The 23,652-nt window shown below is 40.4% G+C and overlaps 1 protein-coding gene across 1 annotated transcript in view; it reads left to right on the top strand.

Moving 5' to 3' along the window:
• Positions 1 to 23,652, top strand: part of TMEM38B (transmembrane protein 38B) — a 34,192-nt gene that overhangs the window by 3,038 nt on the left and 7,502 nt on the right. Inside the window, exons 2-4 of the mRNA XM_089488630.1 lie at positions 12,336 to 12,492; positions 18,274 to 18,458; positions 22,556 to 22,643. Coding sequence (XP_089344756.1) covers positions 12,336 to 12,492; positions 18,274 to 18,458; positions 22,556 to 22,643 — 430 coding nt within the window. The remainder of the gene's footprint in view (positions 1 to 12,335; positions 12,493 to 18,273; positions 18,459 to 22,555; positions 22,644 to 23,652) is intronic.

Genomic DNA, 23,652 nt, shown 5'->3' with positions numbered 1-23,652 from the left:
AGCTCAGTGGTTTCCAAACTTTGGTCCTCCAGATGTTTTGGACTTCAACTCCCAGGAGCCTCAGCCAGCTTGGTCAACTGTGTGCCCAGAGTTTGGGAATCACTGCATTAGATCATGTTTTCTTCACTGATAGGACTTCAAGCATAGGGTTGCCTGAGAGTCTCCAATCCAGGCTCTGACCAAATTCAGATCTACTTAGCCTACAACATCAGATGATTTCAGTCTGTGAACTGGTCTAGAGTAGAAGTTGTGAAACCCTATTGTGGTTGAAATCTGAGCAGTGAGCACAAATTTAGAATCATCCAATCCATTGTATTCCCCATCACCATATGTGGATGGGAGACCTGGACAGTGAAGAAAGCAGATAAGAAGAGAATAAATTCATTTGAGATGTGGTTCTGCGGAAGAGTGCTGAGGATACTGTGGATGGCCAAAAAGACAACCAAGTGGATTCTTGAACAGATCAAGCCTGACATCACCCTGGAAGCCAAGATGATCAAAATGAGGCTGTTGTACTTTGACCACATCATGAAAAGACATGAATCATTAGAAAGGACAATGCTAGGAAAGGTGGAGAGAAGTCAAGAGAGATGGACTCCATTAGGGAGGACACAGGTATGTGAAGTTATGGGACCTGAGCAGAGCAGTGGAGGACAGGGAGCCTTGGAAGTGCTTCATCCACAAGGTTGCCATGGGTCAGGGACATCTCAAAGGCAGTTAACAACGACAACAAACCCTTTAGAAATTAAATATCACACACAGTGCAGCTCAGAATGGTGACCATGGACTATTGTTGGTTCACAGGTCATCAGAGCAACTGTGTGAAGATGATGATAATATGGCATAAATATGGTACCAGCCCGTGGCCAGTCAGTCACATCAGTCACCTTGAGAATCATTCTATCCTACCATTCAGCTGCATGCATGTTGATCATCTCTTTAGCCCATTATTATACTTTGGGTCCTCTGTGTGAGGCCTCTCTGCCATGTGCTGCTGCTTTTGACTCAAATAGCTCTCCCACCATGTCCTGTGGGCTTTCCCTAGATAACTGATTGGTGACTGTGTAACCTGAATAGCAATTAGGTCTTTGGTCTGAACCACGAGTGTTCCTCTTAGGTTCTTAGGTGTTAACCTTTGCTTCATCGTAGTGCTTTCTGGGAACTGCATCCCCAAGGTTTACTTTGGTTTTTTGATTTCATGAGCTGCCCCTTTGCCAAATGTCAGCTTTACTCACACCAGGCCTGCATCCACACAGCAGAAATAATCCTAGTTGACATCACTTTAATTGCCATGACTTGATGCTATGGAATTCTGGGAAATTAGTTTATTGTGACACCAGAGCTCTCTGACAGAGAAGGCTAAATATCTCACAGAACTACAGCTTCCAGTGTTCCACAGCATTGAGTCATTAAATTAAAATGTTGTCAAGATGGATTATTTCTGCAGTGCAAACGCAGCCCAAGTGACTGTTTGACCCTCAAACTCAATCACAAAGTAGCCATAGCCAAACCCTAATTGCCAGTCGCTGAAATGGAAATCCAGTGGCATTTTGCTAAATGTGACCCATGTTCGGCTGCATTTCTGGTCACCCAAACTGACATATTTAGGCAGTAAAAACAAAGCAGTTCTTCACACTTGAATGCAATACTTGCAATGTATTGATGGCCACTAGCATAAATGATTTTTAAAGATGATTTAGAAAAAAGGAAAGGTTTGATCTGTTAATAGTATATCCATGATGGTTTTCAAACTCCATGCTCTGTACATCTAATGCAAACAGAGTGTGGCTGTTTATCTTCAGGCTCTTTTGTGGAGTTTCCAAATTCACTCAGGCTGTCACTGTTGGAAGCTGAACAGTGGATGTGATTCAGCTCAGTAGGGTCTCTGTAACACATCCAGCAGGGAACTTTCTCATGGGATATGTTCTCAGGCTTTTTTATAATTGACACATGATGGTTATTGACTTCTTCCTTGAGGACAAAGTGCCTTGGTTGGGGGCTTGATTGTCAGGACACATGGAAGTGATCATTAAAAAAAAAGAAAGATAGATAGAATCCATTAGATTTGTCTAATGGGACTGGAGAATGAGTCCATTAATCCCCTGTATTGTTTAACTAACTAATTGATTATATATGTGTCTTTCTCCCAGCATGGGATTTAAGGGCATGTATGTGATGTGGTGATTTGAGTGTTGGACTATGACTCTGGAGACCAAGGTTCGATTCCCAGTTCAACCATGAAACACACTGGGTGATCTTGGGCAAGTCACTCGCTCTCAGCCCCAGGGGAAGGCAGTGGCAAACCTCTGAACAAATCCTGCCAAGAAAACCCCAGGTTAGGTTCTCTGCTTCACGTTAGAAGAGGCCTCAATTATAAGAGAAAGAAATCAGAATCCTTTGGGCAAAAATGTCACAACAAAGTTTTAATTTTTTTTATAACAATCCCACCCTTGGTCTTCAACATGCACAGTATGAGAAGGGATAGGTCCTTCCTAGTTTCCATCCAAACCCAGTTTTGCTGCACTTAGTTGCCTCTTGTGCTTATGCTGTATTTGTGGCTGATCTCATTTTCTGCCAGCCACCCACTCATCCATACACCTGTCAGTAAATCTCAGCCTTTAATGACTGTGTGCCATAATGGACTGGAGCCCAAGAGCACACTGTACAAATTAGGCTGAGAGAGTATTTGGGGCTTTGGATGTCCTGCCACACCCTGCTGACATGGGAGAAGCCTGAAAGACCGTCTGAAAATTTGTTCAGATAGGGCCTCGATGCGAGGGTGGCAAAGATAGACGGATGCTTGCAAGTGGGCAGATACGTTTAAAGCTGGAGCCACGCCTCAAGGAAAAGGCTCATGATATTGCTTTCTGTTGTATTTGTTTCCCCCAAATTGTTAAGTTCATAAAAGAGTGAGAGAGCGAAAAAGAGAACATGAATGTACTGTGTAATAAGACTACACTGAAAATGTTGAGTAGAGGATCCTAAAATAATTTTAGTCCAGGATCTGAAAGAAGAACTACTTCATAATTGCCCATGGAGTTTTTGACTTGGTGACATTGTTATAATAGCTTTTGTGGTTTTTTGGGGGCAATGTGGCCACATTTTAGAAGAGTTTATTACTGACGTTTCGCCAGCATCTGTGGCTGGCATCTCTGAACTAAAAAGTAAAAAGTAAAACAAACAGTATACACATAAACAAAACACATAACGATATAAACAAAACAAACAAATGCACAAGAAGTACACAAAAGGTTATCCCTACCCCAGTCACAAATGAAAAAGATTCATAATACAGTGGAGCCTCGGCATACGCGGGGGATCCGTTCCGGATCCCGCCACGTATGGCGATTTCCACCTATGCTCGAGCCCCATTGTAAACAATGGGGCTCGTGCGCAGCGGTGCAGGCGCTCACAGGGCGCAACGGGCGCGTGCGCCCATTCAATTGAATGGGACGCACCGCCCCTTCCGCCCCACGCGCGCGCCGTGGCTTGAGCGCGTATGCTCAAGGCCGTGTATGGCGAGCGCGCGTATGGTGAGGTTCCACTGTACAAAACTTTGTCCCTACCCCATCACCCATTTAAAATGACTTCCCACTTGCCATTGACTGGAGTAAATTAATGTTTACTATTCCTCCTCTCTACATCTGTCATAATAACTATCTTTTTAATAGTACAAATTATTTAATTGCATTACAGTATCTAATACTAAAAACATTATTTATTAAAATGTATTCTGAATTTGAGAAATGAAGGGCGGCATATATTTGAAATATCGAAGCTTTACTCTTTTTTCTTAAGCTGTTAGGAGATAATTATGATACTCTTATCTCCATGTGAATTTTTTGTATTTAAAACTAATGCATTTAATAATTATCATTGAGAAACAAACAATTAAGGCAATTTAGGTTAATTATATACTTGCTTTTAGAAACAATTCATTTCTGTATATTTCCCCTTTAATCTCTTTTAAAAAGATCACAGAAATAATAGAAAATGTCTTTGCATTGGACTTTCTGCATGACTTCTTTGTTATTGTAAATTTTACAAAAGTATAGGAGTCATACAAAAAATACCTGTATTCTTTAGCAACTGTAATGTTTAGGGCTTAGCTGCATCTTACCATGTGTTTTCCTATAATGGTTATGTTATAACAGAACCCTGATATCTTTCTAAAAGGAAATAGAAATGAGGTGGACATTTGAGTGGAAAAGTTGTGGTGTGTGTGGATAACTCATTCCCTGTTCACTTTTTCTTCACTTCTTCTGCCCTAGTGGTGTGGAAAACGGACATTTGCCTGCAGTTTAGAGGAGAGAGCTTTTGGGTGAGAAAACAGTGGAAAAGAAAAACACTTCTCTACTTAAAACCCTCCCTTATGCCCTACCTTTTAAAATGGGAAAAAATTAATTGCATTTATTCTTTTTGTATTATGTAGTAAGGTTGCCTTAGGAATCTTATCATTACCACTTATTTGGCATATGTGAAGATTATTTTGCATTGGTTCGATCACATGTTGTGTGCTGTCACAACGCCTGCACATTGTTAATCCTTGCAGAACAAACACAAGTGACAAGGCAGTGCTCAAGTTGGTGAAACATTAAACCCTGAATTAACTTCTTTTAATCTACAATATAGCAATCAGTGTCAAGTTAAATGAGGGTTTGTTGAAGCACCAAACTTTAGCCCCATGTCAGTAAAGTATCAAAATCCCTATGCTCTAATCATTAACTTGATTTTTTTTTTGGCCTCACTAGTATCCGCTGTGTGACTTTCTTCCCCAGAGGAACAAACACAAAGTTGCAGAAGCCCCAGGGGACACTAAGGATAGAAAAATATTGGGAAATATTTGAAAAAATGGTTAAAAAACATTTCCCTCAAGTGTCAAGAATCTGTGATGAGATGAATCCTGGACTGAAGACAATCTTCACAGTTTGGGACTTCTTCTGTGCCAATTTTGCATATGGTTGTTTTGCCCAGGAAACAGTATTTTCTGCGCATGACACAGGATTTTCAGTGCAAAAATAGTTTTCTATGCAGAAAAGGCTATTTCCTATGAAGGAAATTCTGTTTTCTTTGCACAGTTTCTGTACAAAGTCCAGAGCTCTGTGTTGCTTTCAGCGGGAAGAAACATACTAAAATCACATTGCGCTTTCTTGAGGAAGAAAATGAGCAAAGAATTACATCCCTAGAGCATACCACAAATGCATACTGGTTTTATGCTAGTATAATCTTATGCCTCCGGGGATGGAAAGCTTCCGGGGATGGAAACTGGAAAGTATGAGAAATCTTCCTAAAGGCTCTTAGGTGTTTCTGGACTAATCTTTTACTGGACAGTCATTTTTCCTAATTTGGGGAATCTTACTTGGGGCAAGGGGAATCTAGTCAAATCTACTATGTTTTCCCATAGATTCATGTGTCTTTTTTCTTACTACCAAAAGATCCTTAACAAGGATAAGGTGGAGCAGCTGCACAGTGTCTTTGACCAGTAGTGTGCTAGGATCTGTCAGTTGGGAAGGATCCATCGGTTTCTTAATGCAGTTTGAGTTGTGATGTGCAGAGGTCATTGGTAGTAGTCAATGCAAATAAAATGGTGTTTCTCTGTTTTAACTCTTTGTGGTGTATTTAAAAAAACCAAATTTATCTAATGACTCTGTTCCTAGTGATCTGTTGAAATGGTATAGATCAGGTGAGGACATAACGGACCCTTGGGATCACATGCATCCTCCAAGGGTGATCTTGATGTCTCTAGACTTTCTTGGGTGCACGTTTTTTGGCCTGCACTCCAAAGATGTGTGAATTGTCTTTCCTAGAGACCTCCAGTAGTGGCAGTCCATCTTTTAACTATGCTTCAATCCTCCCCTCCTACACTGTTTAATATAAAAAATATGAAAATAATATATAAAAATATTTTAATATTTATTTTCAACACTACAAGTAGTCTTTGAGGCACTTCTCATTTGTATTTTTAAAAACTTTGGGGCAGTTGATGTGCCCCCAGAAAACTGATCCTTAGTTCACCTGCTGTTGCCAAAGTCATACCCATGGTCCAGGACCTGCAACGTGTAGTCATGTCTTGATCTGCTCAAACAGTGGTTCCCAAGATGTTGTATTGCAATGTAAGTCCCAAGATCTCTAAACATGGGATGAGATGTTTAACATATGAAGACTCATGCTGGGAAGTATTTGGGGAAAAAGTGAAAGAGAGGGAGAGTGAAGCAAGTTAAACCAATTCCATGTTTGAATCAATACCTGTCTTATGCTGCAACTGACTTACCTATGTAGGTATATTGGGAAGGTGTAGCCTAGGCGGAGTTGTGAAATATGTACATGAGTGTTTAAGGATGTATAGCTGTAGCAAATATAATACTAGAAACAACTGTTAGAATACACTATCCTTAGTGTCATGTTTCCACCTTCTAAAATGGGAATAATAACGAGATGCTTTTATATAAACAGCCCACAAAGTGTTAAGAGCACCACATATTTCAATATAACAATACATTTTTGTTACAGGTGAGACCTGAAACAAAGTGCTACAGAGTGGAAAACTGTTGCCCAAGTTTCCAAATGCTCTGTTCTTTCCCCCACTCCACAAAATCCTGTCCTGTGGTCAGTCAGTGTTCTGTCACCATTGAGAGTACTTGGTTCTTTCAAGGTTGTTTTTGTGTATTCCTTGTCCTTATGGGATTCCCCCCCATACCTTTTTTAATACTCCTACAAATCTTGGGATCCCTTTGAGCCTGCTGTCAGCTCTCTCTTGTTTTTGGGAATGATACTATTTTGACTCAACGAGCAATGGTGCTCAAATCATGAACACACTGGAAATAGAAGGATTGGTGGAAACTGGTGTTGACTTGCAAGAGCGTGAATTGTGCAGCATCCCCAAAGTTGGACTGAAAGTCCCAGCAGACCAACCAGAATAGCCAATGGTGAGAAATGCTGGGCGTTGGAATACCTAAACATATGGAGGTCCACATGATTCCCACCCCTGCTCTAGATCTTGGCGTTCACCTTAAACACATCTTTATCTTGTCTCAATATGTCATTTGTTGGGGAACACACATTGGGGTATGTGTCACCACTTCTCAGTTTCCCATGGACAGCTATTTGGTTTCTGTGATAAAATGCTGTGCTAGATCTTTGGTGCAATCCATCATGGCTCTTCATCTGTTCTTAAGTTCCCTGAGCACTCTGGTTTTTGAATGATAGTCCTAATATATCTTTTGGTATCTTCTGCCATATGAGATGGTATCAAACAAAGGACACAGGATCCTTATACTGAGATTTAATGCCAGTGTAGTAATATGGTTGCATTTAGTGTCTATCCCAGGAATAGTTAACCATCAGCTTGGGAACGTCCCATAAAAAGAACTTGGGAAAAGAGCTAGATAGCTTTAGTTATTACACCAATAGAATACCCCCTTCATTTATTAGATTACTTTTGCGATGTAACTTCCCCCCTCATTCCCATAATTCATCACAACTAGGTCCTCTATTTCCCCTCTAGCACCTGGTACTAAGATGAATATGGCAATTGAAACTGGCACTTTCCTTTCTTTTCCTTGTAGCTAAAAGTGTAGAATCTCAGAATTTGTTTAATATTTCTTAGACACCATATTAATATTGAAATCAGTATCTAGAGCCAACGGTTTTGTGTCAGTGGATGTGATCAGTTAACAAAATGTTGTGTTAAGTGTTAGTTTCTTTTGTGTCTGTCCTGAAGGTACTGACGTTGAGTGACCCTAACCAATAGTAGTTTTAAAGAGAAAGTGTAAAAGCATGACTGTCTCCATTTTCTTTGCCTATTGTAAACCTCTATCATCTTCCCCGCCAACACTATGTTTAACAAACTTGTGGCTCTCCTGAAGTTTGACAAAATCCAATCATCTGGGAGCTCTCATCACACACATTAGAACTGATGAGAGCTAAAATGCAAAAACACTTGAAAGGGCACAAATTGTTTTCCACTACCCCAAAATGTCAGTCTGTCCTCACTCTCCAATCCCTTGTCATCATGTCTCTGTTCCACACCCCTGTATGATTCCACGTGTATTCAGGAGTGAGAACTGCAAAAGAATATCCTTGAATCTGACCCATCCTTCCCCAATATTTTTTACTGAAGGAGAGAAAGGTAATTTGTTAGAATGATTGAAATTTCATACCACTCTTGGAACAAATACAGTGGGCCCTTGGTATCTGCTGGGGTTTGGTTCCAGGATCCCCTACGGATATAAAAATCTGTGGATGCTCAAGTTCCATTAATACAATGGCAGAGTAAAATGGTGTCTCTTCTATAAAATGGCAAAATCAAGGTCTGGTGTTTGTTTGTTTTTTTAATTTGTATTTTTTTGAATATTTTCAAGCTGTGGATGGTTGAATCCGTGGGTAAAGAATCTGTGAATAAAGAGGGCTGACTGTTTCCCTAAGTAGTTTGCATCTATTAAATAAAGACAGTGTTTCCAAAGCCCTTCCCTAAGACTTATAAAGTGAAACAAGCAAGAAGATTCCCAAGAAAGGGGAAAAGAGAGAGCAGAAGGAAAAATTAGAGGGGTAAAATCAAAATGAAGGGGCGAGTAGAATGCAAGCCAGTGGGTTATTTCCTTGTTGCTGTTTGTTTGTTTATTTATTTCATTTTTATGCCACCTTTCTCCCCAAAAGGGACCCAAGGTGTCTCACAAGATGAAAAAAATCTAAAAAAACCAATTTTTTTTTAAAAAATTGCTTGCTAGGATAGACATTTTTTTTTTTTTATCAACCTGGTAACCCTTGTTCCTTTCATCCGTCGGATCAGTCACAGCATCCTTCTCCTGAATATTGAGATATCTTCCTGTCTCACTTTATAACTCAAATCAAATTTATGAAATGGGTGTTTGCTTGTCTCTTGGCCTTCCCAAAATATGTGGATTTATCATGAGAAATATGTGAGTATATATTTGCAGTACAAGGTGTCGGGATTTAACACTTCTCTTGTGCTCCTTACTTGCCGTTTGGTAAATCTGATACTTTATCTAGATAATTACCTCCCTTGTTAACCTTGTCAGACACACAATTAAGCTTAATTAATGGCACTGTTGATGCTAGAAGAAATATTGATGAGCTTTACGTGAACTGAACAGTGATCCTGTAATCCTGAATGTAAACTGTCAAAAATGACATGCAATACAGATATTAATGTTTGAAAATTTATATTTTGTTATTGCAGATAAGAATAGAAAGGTTAACTTAGCTCTTACAAAAGTGTTTGCACAGAATTAATGTTGTATGAATGCCTAAAGATATAAATGGGCCTTGTTTTTCTTCATTTTTCTTGCTCCTTGAAATGGGTAAAAAACAGTTAAGAGGAAATTAAGGTTCATTGATATGTGCTGCTCTATGACTGTAATAAAGATGAACTTGAACTTGAAAGTTCATTGATGGCTACTTCTAATATCTTCTGAATTACTAAAAGCAAATTACTAGAAATAATTGCTGTTTTCCCATTAAACATAGCTTTCTATTAGACAGAGGTGAGACACTTGTGCCCTCTATATGCTGTTGAACTATAGCTCCATCAATCCTGCATAGAAAATAGGGGATATATAATCCAACATCTAGAAGGGCAACAGTTGAACTAACCTGCATCCCTGATGTGTGTTCTTTAAAATATAACATAGGAGAATAGATTTCTTTATTGCAGTGGTGTGCAACTTATGGCCCTCCAGATATTGTTGAACTGTAGCTCTCATCATCCCTTACCATTGTCTGTGCTAGATTGGGCTGATGGGAGTTGCAGTCAAACAGTCTGGAGGGACATAACTTTGCTGTTGCCATCTGTATTGGAAAAAGCTGTAATTGAGGTTGTGATTCTGGCCATACACTCAGTGCTGTGAATGGTAATTTTCACTTGGACCCAAATTTTAAATAGTTTTCCCCCTCCATATTCAGATACTGCCAGTGGCTTTGAGTTATCATTTGAGACAGTTATTAAAGTGTGTACAGTATTTCATCTTGCCTAATAAGTACTCGTTGAACATAAAACAAATTTGAAGCAGTCTTGCTGAAAGGTAACTTAAGAATTTCTACCACTTGAGATCCTCTTTGTGTTTTAAAAAGAAAACCTTTTCTGTGCGATCTCCTGAGGCTGGTGGCTCTTGCTACAAGCAACTAATTTTTATATGCCTTCAGGTTGTTTCTGACTTACAGCTAGTGTAAGTCACAGGGTTTTCATGGCAAGATTTATTCTGAGATGGGGTTCTATTGCATTCCTCTGAGGCCGAGAAAGTGTGAGTTGCCCAAGGTCACCCAGTGGGTTTCCATGGCTGAGCAGAAGTTTGAAACATGATGTCCTGGTGTCCAATCCAAAGCTCAAACCACTACATCACTCTGGCAAGAGGCTATTTCTAAGCCTAAAATGGAGGCAACACATAGCCCAGTTAAGAGGAAATATTAAATGAAATGAATAGAGGTTGATTTGTTGGATGATGCAGAGGAGAAATCCACAGTCAAGTGAGTTGTGTCCTCTTGTATCGGTTCCAGGGAAAAATATAATTTTGAATTGCCCCTCTCCACACCCAACAATTCATGGTGATCACTAACACCTCTTTTCCAAGCGTGCTTACACAGAATTAAGTTATTTGACATTCACTGAATTTACTCTGTGCTCAAGTTGGTTATAACCTGTATCAGTTTATTCTGTATATTCAAGATTCAACAGGGCTGTGGATTTATTTTATTTTAATTTCTATGCTGTTTTCCTATAGCAGTATCCACAAGGCAGTTGTGGATAGAATCATAGAGTTGGAAGAGACCACAAGGGCCATCCAGTCCAACCCCCTGCCATGCAGGAAATCCAAATCAAAGCATCCCTGACAGATGGCCATCCAGCCTCTGCTTAAAGACCTCCAAGGAGGGAGATTCCACCACTCTCTGAGGAAGGAGTGTGTTCCACTGTCGAACAGCCCTTACTGTCAGGAAGTTCCTCCTAATGTTGAAGTGGAATCTCTTTTCCTGCACTTTGCATCCATTGTTCTGGGTCCTAGTCTCTATTAGCAGCAGAAAACAAGCTTGCTCCCTCCTCAATATGACATCCCTTCAAATGTTTAAACAAGGCTATCATATCACCTCTTAACTTTCTCTTCTCCTGGCTAAACATCTCCAGCTCCCTAAGTCATTCCTCATAGGGCATGGTTTCCAGGCCCTTCACCATTTTAGTCACCCTCTTTTGGATACGCACCAGTTTTTCCACATCCTTTTTAAACTGTGGTATCCAGAACTGGACACAATATTCCAGGTGAGGCCTAACCAGAGCAGAATAGAGTGGCACTATTACTTCCCTTGATCTAGAGACTATACTTTTATTGATGCAGCCTAAAATCGCATTGGCCTTGTTACTTGCCACATTGCACTGTTGACTCATGTTCAACTTGTGGTCTGCATGGACTCTCAGATCCCTTTCACATGTAGTTTCATTCAGCCAGGTGTCCCCCATCCTATATCTATGCATTTCATTTTTGTATGATAGTTATTGTAGGATAGGTTTGATGGGCATAAAAACAAGGATGTGAGAGTGCTTTACTCAAATTATCTTATTAAAACCTTTGTAGTCTGGAATGTGACATTTAAGAACAGGAGAACAGTCATGTGGGATCCTACCCACATGGTAGTTGTAGGTCGATGGTCCCGGAGAGAGAAGGCGAGGGGAGAGTCCATCTGAAACATGAATCCTGGTGCTATACTTAACTACTTCCCACTCCTTCCTGGAATTATTTTGCCAGGGGAGGAGGGCAACTGGTCGAAAGCCCTCTGAGTGAGTGTGTGTCACGTTGAGTCCTGGGAGAGCAGCTCCTAAGGTCTTTTTTGCCTTCCTCACTTCCTCTGTCTCCTGACATCCAGTTGTGATTCTGGAATCCAGTTATGATTCTGACTCTCAATATCTTTCATAGTTATCTAGATACTAAAAAGACATTCCACACATAAATAAACAATGAGCTGTGTTAGAATTTAGTAGTCATCAGGCGTGCTGATTCAGTATAAGATGCGCTTTGAGTTAGATACCACCTACTTGCACAGAGAATGTTAAAGTTCAGTAGAGTGTGGAAAATTTATCTTGCTACTTTTCTTGAAGGGATCTTTGATCCCATCTAAAGAGCTGTCTTGAGGTTCTGGGCATGGTGACATTTTTACTTATTTTCTATGATACTTTCCAGTACAATAATGCCTGCCAAGTTTTTTCTCTTGAAGCCAGAATAAATTAACTGTGGCTGTCATCAGGTTTTTCTCATTTCTATGGAGATTAAAGATGAAAGGTTTGATAGCAGAATTCCTTATAAACAGTTGTTCTTATTTTTTACTGTTTGCAGGAGCAGTGGAAGTAGCATATCGCAGCCCAATTGCATGTTGGTTTAGCGCTATGCTTTGCTGCTTTGGTGGATCCATTTTATCTTCACTGATGCTAGCAGAACCTCCAGTTGCATTTCTTGCCAATACCACAAGTGTCCTTCTAGCCTCATCAATCTGGTAAGCACTTTCTAAAATACATTGTCTAAGACTAAATCTGCCCTCAGATATATGGAATATCTCAAGCACATGAATTAAAATTTTAGTGGAAATTTGGTGTTCCATGTGTTTTGTACGATGACTGCCACAATACCACACCTTTTGGTCTGCTGAGTGGGACTGATGGAAGTTGTAAGCCAAAACATCTCTAGGGAAAAAATATCCTCATGCTTAATTAAAAGGGTGAATTTTAGGGCTGTTACCTGGTTTGAAGCATCATTGTTTGTTAACTGTATCCATTTGAGTAGATGAAATTGGCAACAATATACACATGGATCAGTACTCTGGATGAAACGTTTTGGTGTCCAAGAGAACAAAAAAATCTCTTTGGGTAAAGTGCCTGTTATCCATTGTTTTTGAATAAGTTCATTGTAAGTACTTAATAAAATGTGTGACCTGAATATTATTGGTAGTCCCAACTCATCATTTAAGGCACTAGGGCCCTGTACAGACCGGCCAGATGACGCACACCTTGACCCCACCCCCAGGGTGCCATGATGCCGTCTGTGCAGCTTCATGATGCTCCTCCGACGCTGCATCCATACAACACAGCTCCAAAGGAGCACCATATAGCTGTGCTGCTGTGGCTATGGCACCCTTTCGAGGGCACAAAAAGGAACTGCTTTTTGCAGCTCCTTTTTCCACCTTAGAAAGGCTGGATCCAGCTAGGAAGGGGGGGCAGTCTGTAGAGCCCCTAAGTTTAAATGATATATCAACACATATATAAAGTTTTGATGCAGGTAGACTGACAAATCAATGTTTCTATTATTGTTTAAGTAAAGGTGGAAGTAAAAGGAAATTGCGGTGCTGGAAGGAAAAATATCACACCAATTCCTGTTTTTGGGTTTATATTGAGTGCTGCAGAACTATGCACACTTCCATGAGAGCAAACCATGGCTGAAATCTGTTGAGCCACACAGTAGGCATAGTTCAGATCAGGTTGACTGCATCAGTTTTTAGAATGTAATCTGATTGCTTTATTGTAAAGGTTATCCTGTCTGTGTTGGTTTAAAATGTTAGCTTAAGGAGAAGCATGAAAATATTTTCTCAGACAAGCAAGTGAAATAGGTTTGTATGCCCTCTATGTCAGTTTTCCACAGGCTGAGAGACCCAGCTAATAAGACTTAGTTGTATTTTGGTACTGGCACAAAAGAGTCTTTTTATTCCATCCTAAAAGTGCACGTTGTTCCTTTCCAGGACATCCCACTAATTAGTGAAGCTCATTAACAAACAATTTTGAATGAGGCTTGAACTTGTGAAGTTCAGCTCTTTGTTGGGAGTCTTTGTGATGTGAGTTATGGAATTAACCTCTCACTGTCTGTAACTCACATTTGCCATGCTTTACTAAATCCTTAGGGTGCAGGATAGGGAGAATCTGATGTTATTGTTCAGGGATGTTCTGTTTTCATTACAGTAGCTTCTCCATTCAAGCATTAATAATATCATCTCTTTGGTATTTCACGATGAATTAATAAGCTTCAGTTTAGATCATTGTACTCATTGTCTCAAAAACAGAGCCTCTAGATCTGGTTAACTGTGGCTTTGGTCTTCCTGGCTTCTGTGAACAGTTAGTGCTCACACAAATAGGCTTTCCTGACTTTCCCTTCCTCTCACAGTCCCTTGTGCCCCTGTCCAGTCAGTTCCTGTGGGTTAGAGGTTTCTTGCAAATAGTGTGAAATATAGTATGGAGATCTGTAGGTGGAAAGGAGCTGCAGAAATGGCCCACCCTTTTACATAAATAGAGGAACAATTTAGAATTCCATCCTGTTGCTTCTACTCTCATGTTTGCGTCAGAATGCACAGAATTCAAAACTACAGCATTTGTTGCAACTCATTGCTTGACATGGAAAGAAGTTGCAGTGGGTTACTAGCTGAGTACCATTACATAGTCACGGCTGTACTCAGAGAGTTGCATGAGGGCTACTACTCAGAGAGTTGCATGGTGTCTTGTTGCAAGTAGTCAAAATAAATAATCTTGGCCCGATTTAGACGGGCCTTTGCAGCACCCCACATGCTAGTGGTTGGCTGAGGATGCACTGTCCATATTGGCCTCACCCCTAGCATGTGATGGGGGCGTAAAAATGGTGGCGCCCTGTACAGACAGGCGCCACCATTTTGACATGACGGACACCTAGCGTCCGCACATCCCAGTGCCTTTGTGATGCTGCAAGTGCGCCATTGGCTCATTGCGGTGTCACAAAGGCGCTGCAAGAAGAACCCGCTTTTTGCGGGTTCTTTTTGTTCCGCGACGGAGCCGTGCGGTTTGTTCACTGTGGCTCCCTCGCGGAACAAACCAGGGCGGTGGGAGAGCACCCTTTTTGAGCGGTCTGTATCCCACCCTTGTTACTCAGCAAAATTACCATAAGAATAAAAAAATATAAATTCACTGTCTTGTTTCCTATTAAGAAACACAAGGATAATACATGTAAGATATGAAATTGAATTTTTTTTACAATGAGAATGAAAAATGTTTCTTAAGAATTTAAAATAGATGTTTTAGTTATCTGATCAGTGTATGTTGGATTTTAAAAACCTGATTCATGTATAATTTGAATTATCATACATAATGAGATTGGGATGATGAACCTATGCCTCCATATTTCATTGGACTCTAATTCCCATTAGTCTCAGCCAGTGTGGGCATAGTTGGAGATTATGGAAGTTTTAGCTCACTAGTCTAGCTAATAAATATATATAGTCAGGCTGCGCTGTACATGGGCTTCGTTTATACAGTTTTCAGTTTATGCTGAAGCTGCACTACAATTAAATGAATGGCGTGTGCACCCATGGTGCAGGATGCTGCTGAGACAGAGACAGAGCTGTGTTAGTCTAGAATATCAGTATGCAAAGGTATTTTATAGCACCTTTGAGACTAACTGTGCGAAAGAAGTTGTAGCATCAGATTTCATAGTCCTAAATCTACAAAAGCATATGCTACAATTTCTTTCACACAGTCTCAAAGGTGCTACAAGATCCCTTCAAATAGAGGCCTGTCTTGTGTAAACATGGCCACATAGCCACCCCATTAGCACTGGTATCCAGTCAATTGAAGATGACAATTTGCATGTGAAAGTACAGTATCACTGGGATGGGTTAATTGTTATGTAGGAGTGGCAGGCCATAGTGTCATTCAGTGTGCTAGTTCACATCACAAGCAGTTTTTTAAAGAGAGCACTTAAGTTTTTGGAAAAGACCACACGTTTCCGTACTTGGTGATTCATAATTTTAAACTTCTGCTGGATTAGGTGTGTAAAGCAAGGGTGGGAACTGTGTGGCCCTCCAAATGTTGGAGGGACAGCAACTCTTGCCAGCATATCCAAGCCCTGCCTCATTAGTACATATGATTTGAAAAGAAACTTTTCCTTCTAGGGAATAAGCCAATATATTAATTCTTTAATGCTTGTCAGTTAGTGACATCTACTGGTATGTACTGGAAATATTATTAGACATTCTGCAAAAAGGTAACCTGATAAATGTCTAATGCTGAAGACTTAATGAACTGTTCTGTTTTCCATCAGACAAAAAGATGAAATATTGGCATTGTTACACCTTTATATGAAAGGAAGGTGCATATAATGAATAAATATTGCTGCTCGGGGGTGATATTTTGAAAAGCTCTCTTGCTGAGGACAGGTGAAAATGGGAGGTAGACCTCAAAAACTTAGTTGAACAGTCTCATGTTTTATTGCCAGTCTCTGGCCAACAACTACAGGCTGCGTTGAGGAAAGGGTGGAGAATGTTGGACCACAGTATTGCGTCCTTTTCTATAAGTCAGTAGTTTCCTAAGTTGGGTCCCCAGGTATTATTGGACTACAGCTCCCAGAATCCCAGTTGCCATGGTGCTGGGAGCTCCCAAGACTTGAAGTTCAGCAACATCTGAGGAACCAAGGATGGGAACCACTGTCCTTAATCAGACTACCATTAGTCTCTTCCAAATAGCCCCTTCCTTCTGGATTGGCAGTTTAAGATCCTTAGGAGGACAGGTTTGGCAACTGGGCCTCCACTTGATGCTTTGTGTTGTAAATGGTAGTGTTAGAAATATTCCCTTTGTAATTAAGTATTATATGTTTACGTTACATTACTTTGCCTTAAACAATGCACTAACAATTTCTGAGCACATGGTGATTTTCACAGAGGAATTCACCCCAACGCAGCTGCTAAGAGATGTATTATTATCTCCTAAATTTAGGAGATACTAAATTTAGGATAAACTAAATTGAAGTCTTGATTTATCTTTCCTCGCCTCCTCTTTTTAAAAAAAAATAATGCATTCTTTGTAAAAGGGGAAAGATAAAGTTAAACATAGTAACTTCATAGTAAAACCAACACATCTCTAATGACTGAGGGAAGCATGTGTCCTGTTAAGCTTCCAGTGACACATGAACAACCTGAGAGGCAGCATCTATGATTGGCCTAACCCTTTGACGCTACCATAGGAAGAGGTGGGAGAAAGTTGCTAAAATTTATTCCTAGGGACAATGAGAGTGAAATGGCATCTCTGTTCTCTGTATTTTAGCTGATATATTAGACAAACAAATGGGTTCTTGACCAGATCAATCCTGGAAGCAAAGATGCCAAAACTGAGGTTGTCATACTTTGGCCATATCATGAAAAGGCATGGCTCACTAGAAAAGATGATGGTGCTAAGAAAGTAGAAGGCAACAGAAAGAGAGGATAACCACACACCAGATGGATAGACTCAATTAGGGATGTAATGGGCTGGAACTCTGCATGATCTAAACAGAGCACTGGAGAACAGAGGGAGATGTCTTATCCACAGGGACACCATCAGTCGGGGCTGACTCGAGGGTAGTTAACAAGAACAGACTAGATTTACATCCATGTTTTGCTATGAGACAGATTGGAGAACAAAGAGTTTCTCTGCAAGTGAAGACTGGTGGGTGGTGGTGGTGTAGATGTAGATGTAGCTATAAGTCAGAGGCAATTTCTGGCCCATTCCCACCCAGTTGAGACTGAGTCAGCTTTCTGCAGCAGGGACTCCCTTTGCTTTTGAATGGCACATCCAGGAGAATTAGAAAGTGTGGCTGAGAGAGTGTATTTTTGACTTCTTTCACTATATACATGGAAGGCCTAGTCAGGAACTGAATTACTGTACTTGGATTTCAGCAAGTAGCTTTGGCAACAGAATGAAATAAGCACGTTGCCCCCGCACAAAGAAAAATTCTGCACTCCAGTGACATTTTCTTTCAGATTTTCATGCTTACGAGAAATTTTTGCCCTCTTGGTATTATTTTCAGAAAGGCAACTTTCATTTACTATTACTACTATTACTATTTAGTTCAATATTTTTTCTTTACAGACTGTTTTTGTTGGGACCAAGCTCTAACAGGGAGGCTTTTGTCACATCAATACTGTACAGAATCACAACAATTAATAAAACAAAGCTATCATAAAAGATCAAGAAAGAATATTACAGCAGAGTAAAAGATAACAGTAATATTTATTAATTAAGAGTGTGTTAATCCACTGCCACCCTGAGCTCCCAGCTGCAAATTTATTGACAATCAATTAAAATTCTAATTGATTCTCCTTCCCATGTGTATATATATATGTATCAAGCATAGTTATAATATAACCAGTTGGTAGCTCCAATACTATTGTAGTTACTTAAAATCTATGTTTAAGAAAAAATCTGAATTTGTTTCATTTTATTAGCATGCTTTCATGACAAATATCTTGAGGTAGCTAAGGCTGAAACTTCTTTCCTCCCTTTTTTTAAAGGTATCTTATATTTTACTGTCCACACGATCTAGCCTACCGCTGGGTCTCTTTTCCGCCCATACGACTGATGGTTGCAGGGATGAAGGAAGTGACCAGAACGTGGAAAATAACAGGCGGGGTTTTGCACGCACATAGCCATTACAGTAATGCCTGGATGGTCATGATAGCTATTGGCTGGGCCAGAGGTAATGTGTGAAACTTCCTTTCTTTTTATAAGAACTAATAATTAGAGAGTAGTACCTCAGTCATTCTCAAGGAAAAGCAGATATAAATCCAGCATGTTAACTCTTTTTTCCTTCTTGGTTGATCCTCAGAGCCATGAAGTCCAGTCATACCAATGTTCAATCATACGTACATCCCATTGGTTTCTGTTGTAGGGCAAGGAAGAGGTCAGCCTCAGTCCTGCAGTGTTATTTCTATAGCCTTTGGACGAAGGGTGCTGTTTTAGCTAATGATGTGGTTGGGTGAAATCTGGCTATATGTGTTGATCCATGGCAAAGCCACCTTCTTTGTCATGATCTTGCAAGTCTTGTCAGTTTGACAAGTCCCTTCTACCTGTTCCAGGTGTAACAATGGCAAGGTCCTTTTCATGTTCCTGTTCAAGTAACTCATTTTCCTTGCCTATATCTGTTCCACAGCCTTTCCCTAGTATTGCTTTAAAAAAAATTGTTGCAAAAAATCTCAGTATTTTACAGCTGGGATAGGAATCATGAGGACCTTCAGAAGTTGTACGATGACTCCCAGAATTCCCCATTATCAAGGAAGTGGCCCTGCAGGAGGGGGGATTCTGGGAGTTTTACTCTGCTCCCCACAAAAATGTTTCAGAACTTTCAGGGAAAGTTGCTGGTATGTCCAGTAAGCCAATATCCTATTGGTGATGCTTTCATGTAAAGAATGAAGAGCCTCAACCACAGAATTCTTAGACTCCCTGCCTTACCCATGCTAAGCAAGTTCTAGCCTGAAGGAAGGGAAGGGAAGCATCCTGTCTGCTAACAATTTCTGCCTGCCATAGTTATCTAGCAGCATCTCAGAAATTCCTGTGTGAGATGGGTTATCTAAATCCATTTCAGTCTGGCTTCAGGACCACTCCATTGGGTGGAAATGGTGTTGGAAACCAGTTCATATGGTATAGGCTTCCATTCCTGTTAATTTTGTGTGTCCAGGGATAAGGCCTTGTTATTGAGATACAGTGCCTTGCAGAAACCTTTGACCTTTCTACATTTTGATGTATTACAATCTGGGATTGAAATGGATTTAAATTGCATTATTATGCCTTGATAAGCACAACATAACACCATGAAGATGTAAAATGGAGTGACTGTGCAAGGCTCTATGATGAGAATCATTTTAGAAAATGGGACAAAAGTTGTACTTATTGTATGCAAATGTACTTTTCTTTAGTTGACCTCTATTCAGAAAGTGGTTTTATTGAAGGAAAACAGTGGGTGCAGAGTGGTGTGCCAGGCTGAGATCCATCACATAGTGTCTTTCTGGTTAGTCCTATCTATTTCTTACCTGTGGAGACCACTGGGGGTGAGAGGAATTCAGTTCACGTAGGAGCCAGATTTCAACCAAAGTTGCTAACCAATACCACATAGGCACTGTATATATGTTATTATTTTGTAGGCAATTAGTTCTAATAATTTTGTATTGCTTCTCAAGCTAATAAGATATACGGTGAGGGCCAAGGACAGAATCCTTGGAGAGATTTCACCATGCTCATGCCTTTTCAGGCTCATAATAGTGGCTGGAGGGACTGCTCACATGGGTTGGAGATGCAGTGAGGCAGGGTTCCAATGAGCCTAAGAGACAATGGCAATTGCCTATTAGGCCCATTGAAATTGTTGCTGAAAAATATCTTCCCTGACCTGCACTACACTGAATTATTTCCAGCCAGTCTTCATTAAATCATTCTAGGTCAGGGTGCTGGAGCAGGTAGCAGCACCACAGAGATTACTGTATAAGATAGGTTATCTGGTTCCATTTCAGCCAGCTTATTGGCTAAAGATGTCTTTGGTTACCTTGATACCAATCTGGACTGGGAACTGGATGCGGGTGGTGGTGGTAGATATGACCCTGTTGGTTTTGCTAGAAGTTCGATAGCTTTCAATATCTTCTGACTCTAGTTTGGGACGAGACTCATAGGTACTTTTCACTAGTCCTTCCTGTATCAAGGAAGGAGAAATTGGCCTGTGTTGGATGGGGACACATTCCCCTTAAAGATACAGGTCTACAGTTTGGGTATACTCCTCGATTCAACCCCGAATCTGCATGCTCAGATTTTGACTGGTCAGAATGTGTGTGCGCAGCTGAAACTAGTATATCAGTGGTGTCTGTTCCTGGAGATGTCTGATCTGGTGACAATTTACAAATGTCTTAGATACATCTAATTTGGACAGCTGTAACACACTCTTTGAAAAGAGTTTGGAAATGTCACCTAGTTCAAATTCCTGCTGACTACAGGGAGCATGTGATGATCTTATGAAAATAGCTTATTATTTGATTCTGTCTGGGGACAATTCAGAGTAGGTTATAATATACAGTCGATCTCTGTATCCTCAGATTCCTTATCCACAGATCCAAGCATCTACAGTGTAAAAATATTTTTTAAAAATATAAATTCCAAAAAGCAAAGCTTGATTTTGCCATTTTATATAAGGAACACAATTTCACTAGGCCACTGCATTTATTGGGACTTGACCATCTGAAAATTTTGGTATCCATGGGGATCCTGGAACCAAATCCCAGCAGATACTAAGAGCCCACTGTATAAAGCCCTGTGTACCTTGAATCCAGTCTATTTGAAGGACTATATTTTCTCATACAACCCTGCCTTGACTCAGAATTTGCAAAGGAAGCTCTTCAAAGTTCAAACAGTCCTGCCACCTTGAGTGCAGTGTCTGCTGGGACATAAGAAAGGGCTTCCTTGGTGGCACTTTCAACTTCTGAAACTCCCTATGAAGGGAGACTATGCTGGCCTAGGCCATGATGCCTTTCCACTAGTTGGAAAATGCCTTTTTATTCAGGCAGGATTTTACCAGTTTTGTAGTAAAAGGGGTTCTTATCTTGTTGAGTATTGTCTTCTATTTATTAATTTGGTCTCAGTTGTTTTAAAAATTGTTGCAATTTTAATGCTTACAACCTTGTTTCATTCATTTTATTGTTAGCTACCTTGACTCCCATTTTGTGGGTGGAATTGAGAGAGATGGAATAGAAATAAAATACCCATATTTTCTGGCGTATAAGATGACCGGACATATAAGATGACCCCAACTTTTCCAGTTAAAATATAGAGTTTGGGATATAATTGCCATATAAGACTACCCCTCTTCCAACGCGCACCAAATAAAACTTTAAAAAACCCCATCAGATTTGATTTCAATATGGTAATTTTAATTTGAATGCTTATGACATGCAGGTACTTAGCAGGAAAACTTGTTGTATACAAAGCCTGCTTGGATTGGTCAGTTCTCCCTGCCTGCCCAGCCCTCCCTGTCTCCAAAACTATCAGACCGGTAGCACAAACACGGCTTTTTTCCCATACCCCGGGTGTCTCGGACACCTGCAACTTGCTCCACCCTTCACTTACACCTTCCCGGTGAGGCACTTCACTTCTTTCCATGAATCCTGGTGAGTGGATTTTCTTCTACCGTACTTGTACAGTGCTGCCCTTGCTGCTTTCATACAGTCGCTGTATACGGCAGGGATGTGGCCGCAGCCGTTTTTGAGCTTCCCCCACCATATGCGGCAGCTGCGGATTCTCCAATCCGGCTTGGAAGTTTCAGCCCCCACCCTATAAGATGACCCCTGACTTTTGAGAAGATTTTCCTAGGTTAAAAAGTAGTCTTATACGCCAGAAAATACAGTAACTAAATATAGGAGTTCTTCTTTTTGAAGCCTACTCATTTTTTGCTATGTGAGACAATTCTCAATTCTAAATTCCAGAGAGCCAAATGACGTAGGATACTGCCCCCATTTCTTTTCTCTTTCCCAGCTTTGACAGAATTTAAGATTATTCTGGTTGAATTATTTTTGAGAAATATTAGGGCTTGCCCTCTACGAATAAGATACGTTCTAAAGAGTCTCAAACTGAGTATCCAATTTCAATAACTGTATAAAGTAGGTCATCACATTCATGTCTATAACTTGAGGGCCTTATCTTACTCCGGTTAAAAGTAATGTGACAGTTTTGAGGTTGTCCTAACTAGAGGCAGAATTGAGTGTCTAAGACCCTTTGAACCAATTTAGGCATGTAATAATATATATTTTTTTTGAATTATAGGAGCTGGTGGCGGCCTAATATCCAACTTTGAACAGTTGGTGAGAGGTGTGTGGAAGCCTGAAACTAATGAACTGCTGAAGATGTCCTAGTAAGTCAGTGAAAAGCACAGAACAATTGTCGCAGTTCTGGGAATGTTCCTTCTTCTCTGTATTGAAAGATATGTGCTGTTCAGTGACTTGGCTCTTTAAAAGGAATGCTATTAAAATGTGTTTCAAACGTCCTATTTGAGGAGACACTTTTCATGTCAACCTGTCGGCTAAGGAATCACTAAGCTTCTGATATGGAACTCTTGCTCTCTGCAAAGCATTCTGGGACTTGTGGGGTGTCCACTTTTCTGTGCAGAAATTGACTAGTGCATTCTGAATATCCTTTGTCCCCCATGAAAGTGGAGTGTTTTTGTTGTATTTTCTCTTTGTGTAGCTTCATTCTGTGACTTTTTGAGTGAGAGTGGTTGAGTGGGGGCTTACCATAATAAGATAAAGTGACAGAGGGATTTCCACTTTTCTTCTACCAAAATAACAATGAAGAATGAAAAAACCAAACAAACCTTGGTGGCCTTTTGAAGGGTGGAACTACAATCAGCAGCCCAGTCAAAAAGAATTTAGAAGGAGAAAATAGTGATAGAGGTGCTCCCTCTATCACTATTTTCTCCCTCTAAATTCTTCCCCCTCCCAGCTGAGTGGAAATGTATCACTAAGGCTGTCCTAGAATTAAGTGTGGTAACAGCCCACCTTTGAACTGCACCTTATATAAGATTGGAAACTGTGTGAGCAACCTGGCTTGAATTTTGATTCACCCCCTCTACCCTTTTCCTGTAACAAATAAGTATTAGCTGAGTGAAGACAAGTGCTTCTTCTGTTGAAGATGGTGGTTGCTATCAGCTTTAGGGGGATATGGAAGGAGCTGATGTGGATGTGAGGGAATTACTCCTCCACTCCTATGGGATTTACTAAGGAAGCTGCTGTGGAGTTCCATCTTGTTCAACATGCTTTCTGAATGTTGTTGTTTTGCAACACCAACCATTCTGATGGGAGTTAGAATCTGACAGCTTTGGAAGAGCAGCCCCTTCACCACCACTGACTTGACTTAAGATGCTG

This window comes from Sceloporus occidentalis, unplaced genomic scaffold, assembly GCF_023333645.1.
Source record: "Sceloporus occidentalis isolate IW3139 unplaced genomic scaffold, rSceOcc1.0.p SCAF_1, whole genome shotgun sequence".
NCBI classification, from domain to species: Eukaryota; Metazoa; Chordata; class Lepidosauria; order Squamata; family Phrynosomatidae; genus Sceloporus; species Sceloporus occidentalis.
Note: the sequence above shows the minus strand (reverse complement) of the source record. Positions and strands in the feature narration are given on the sequence as shown.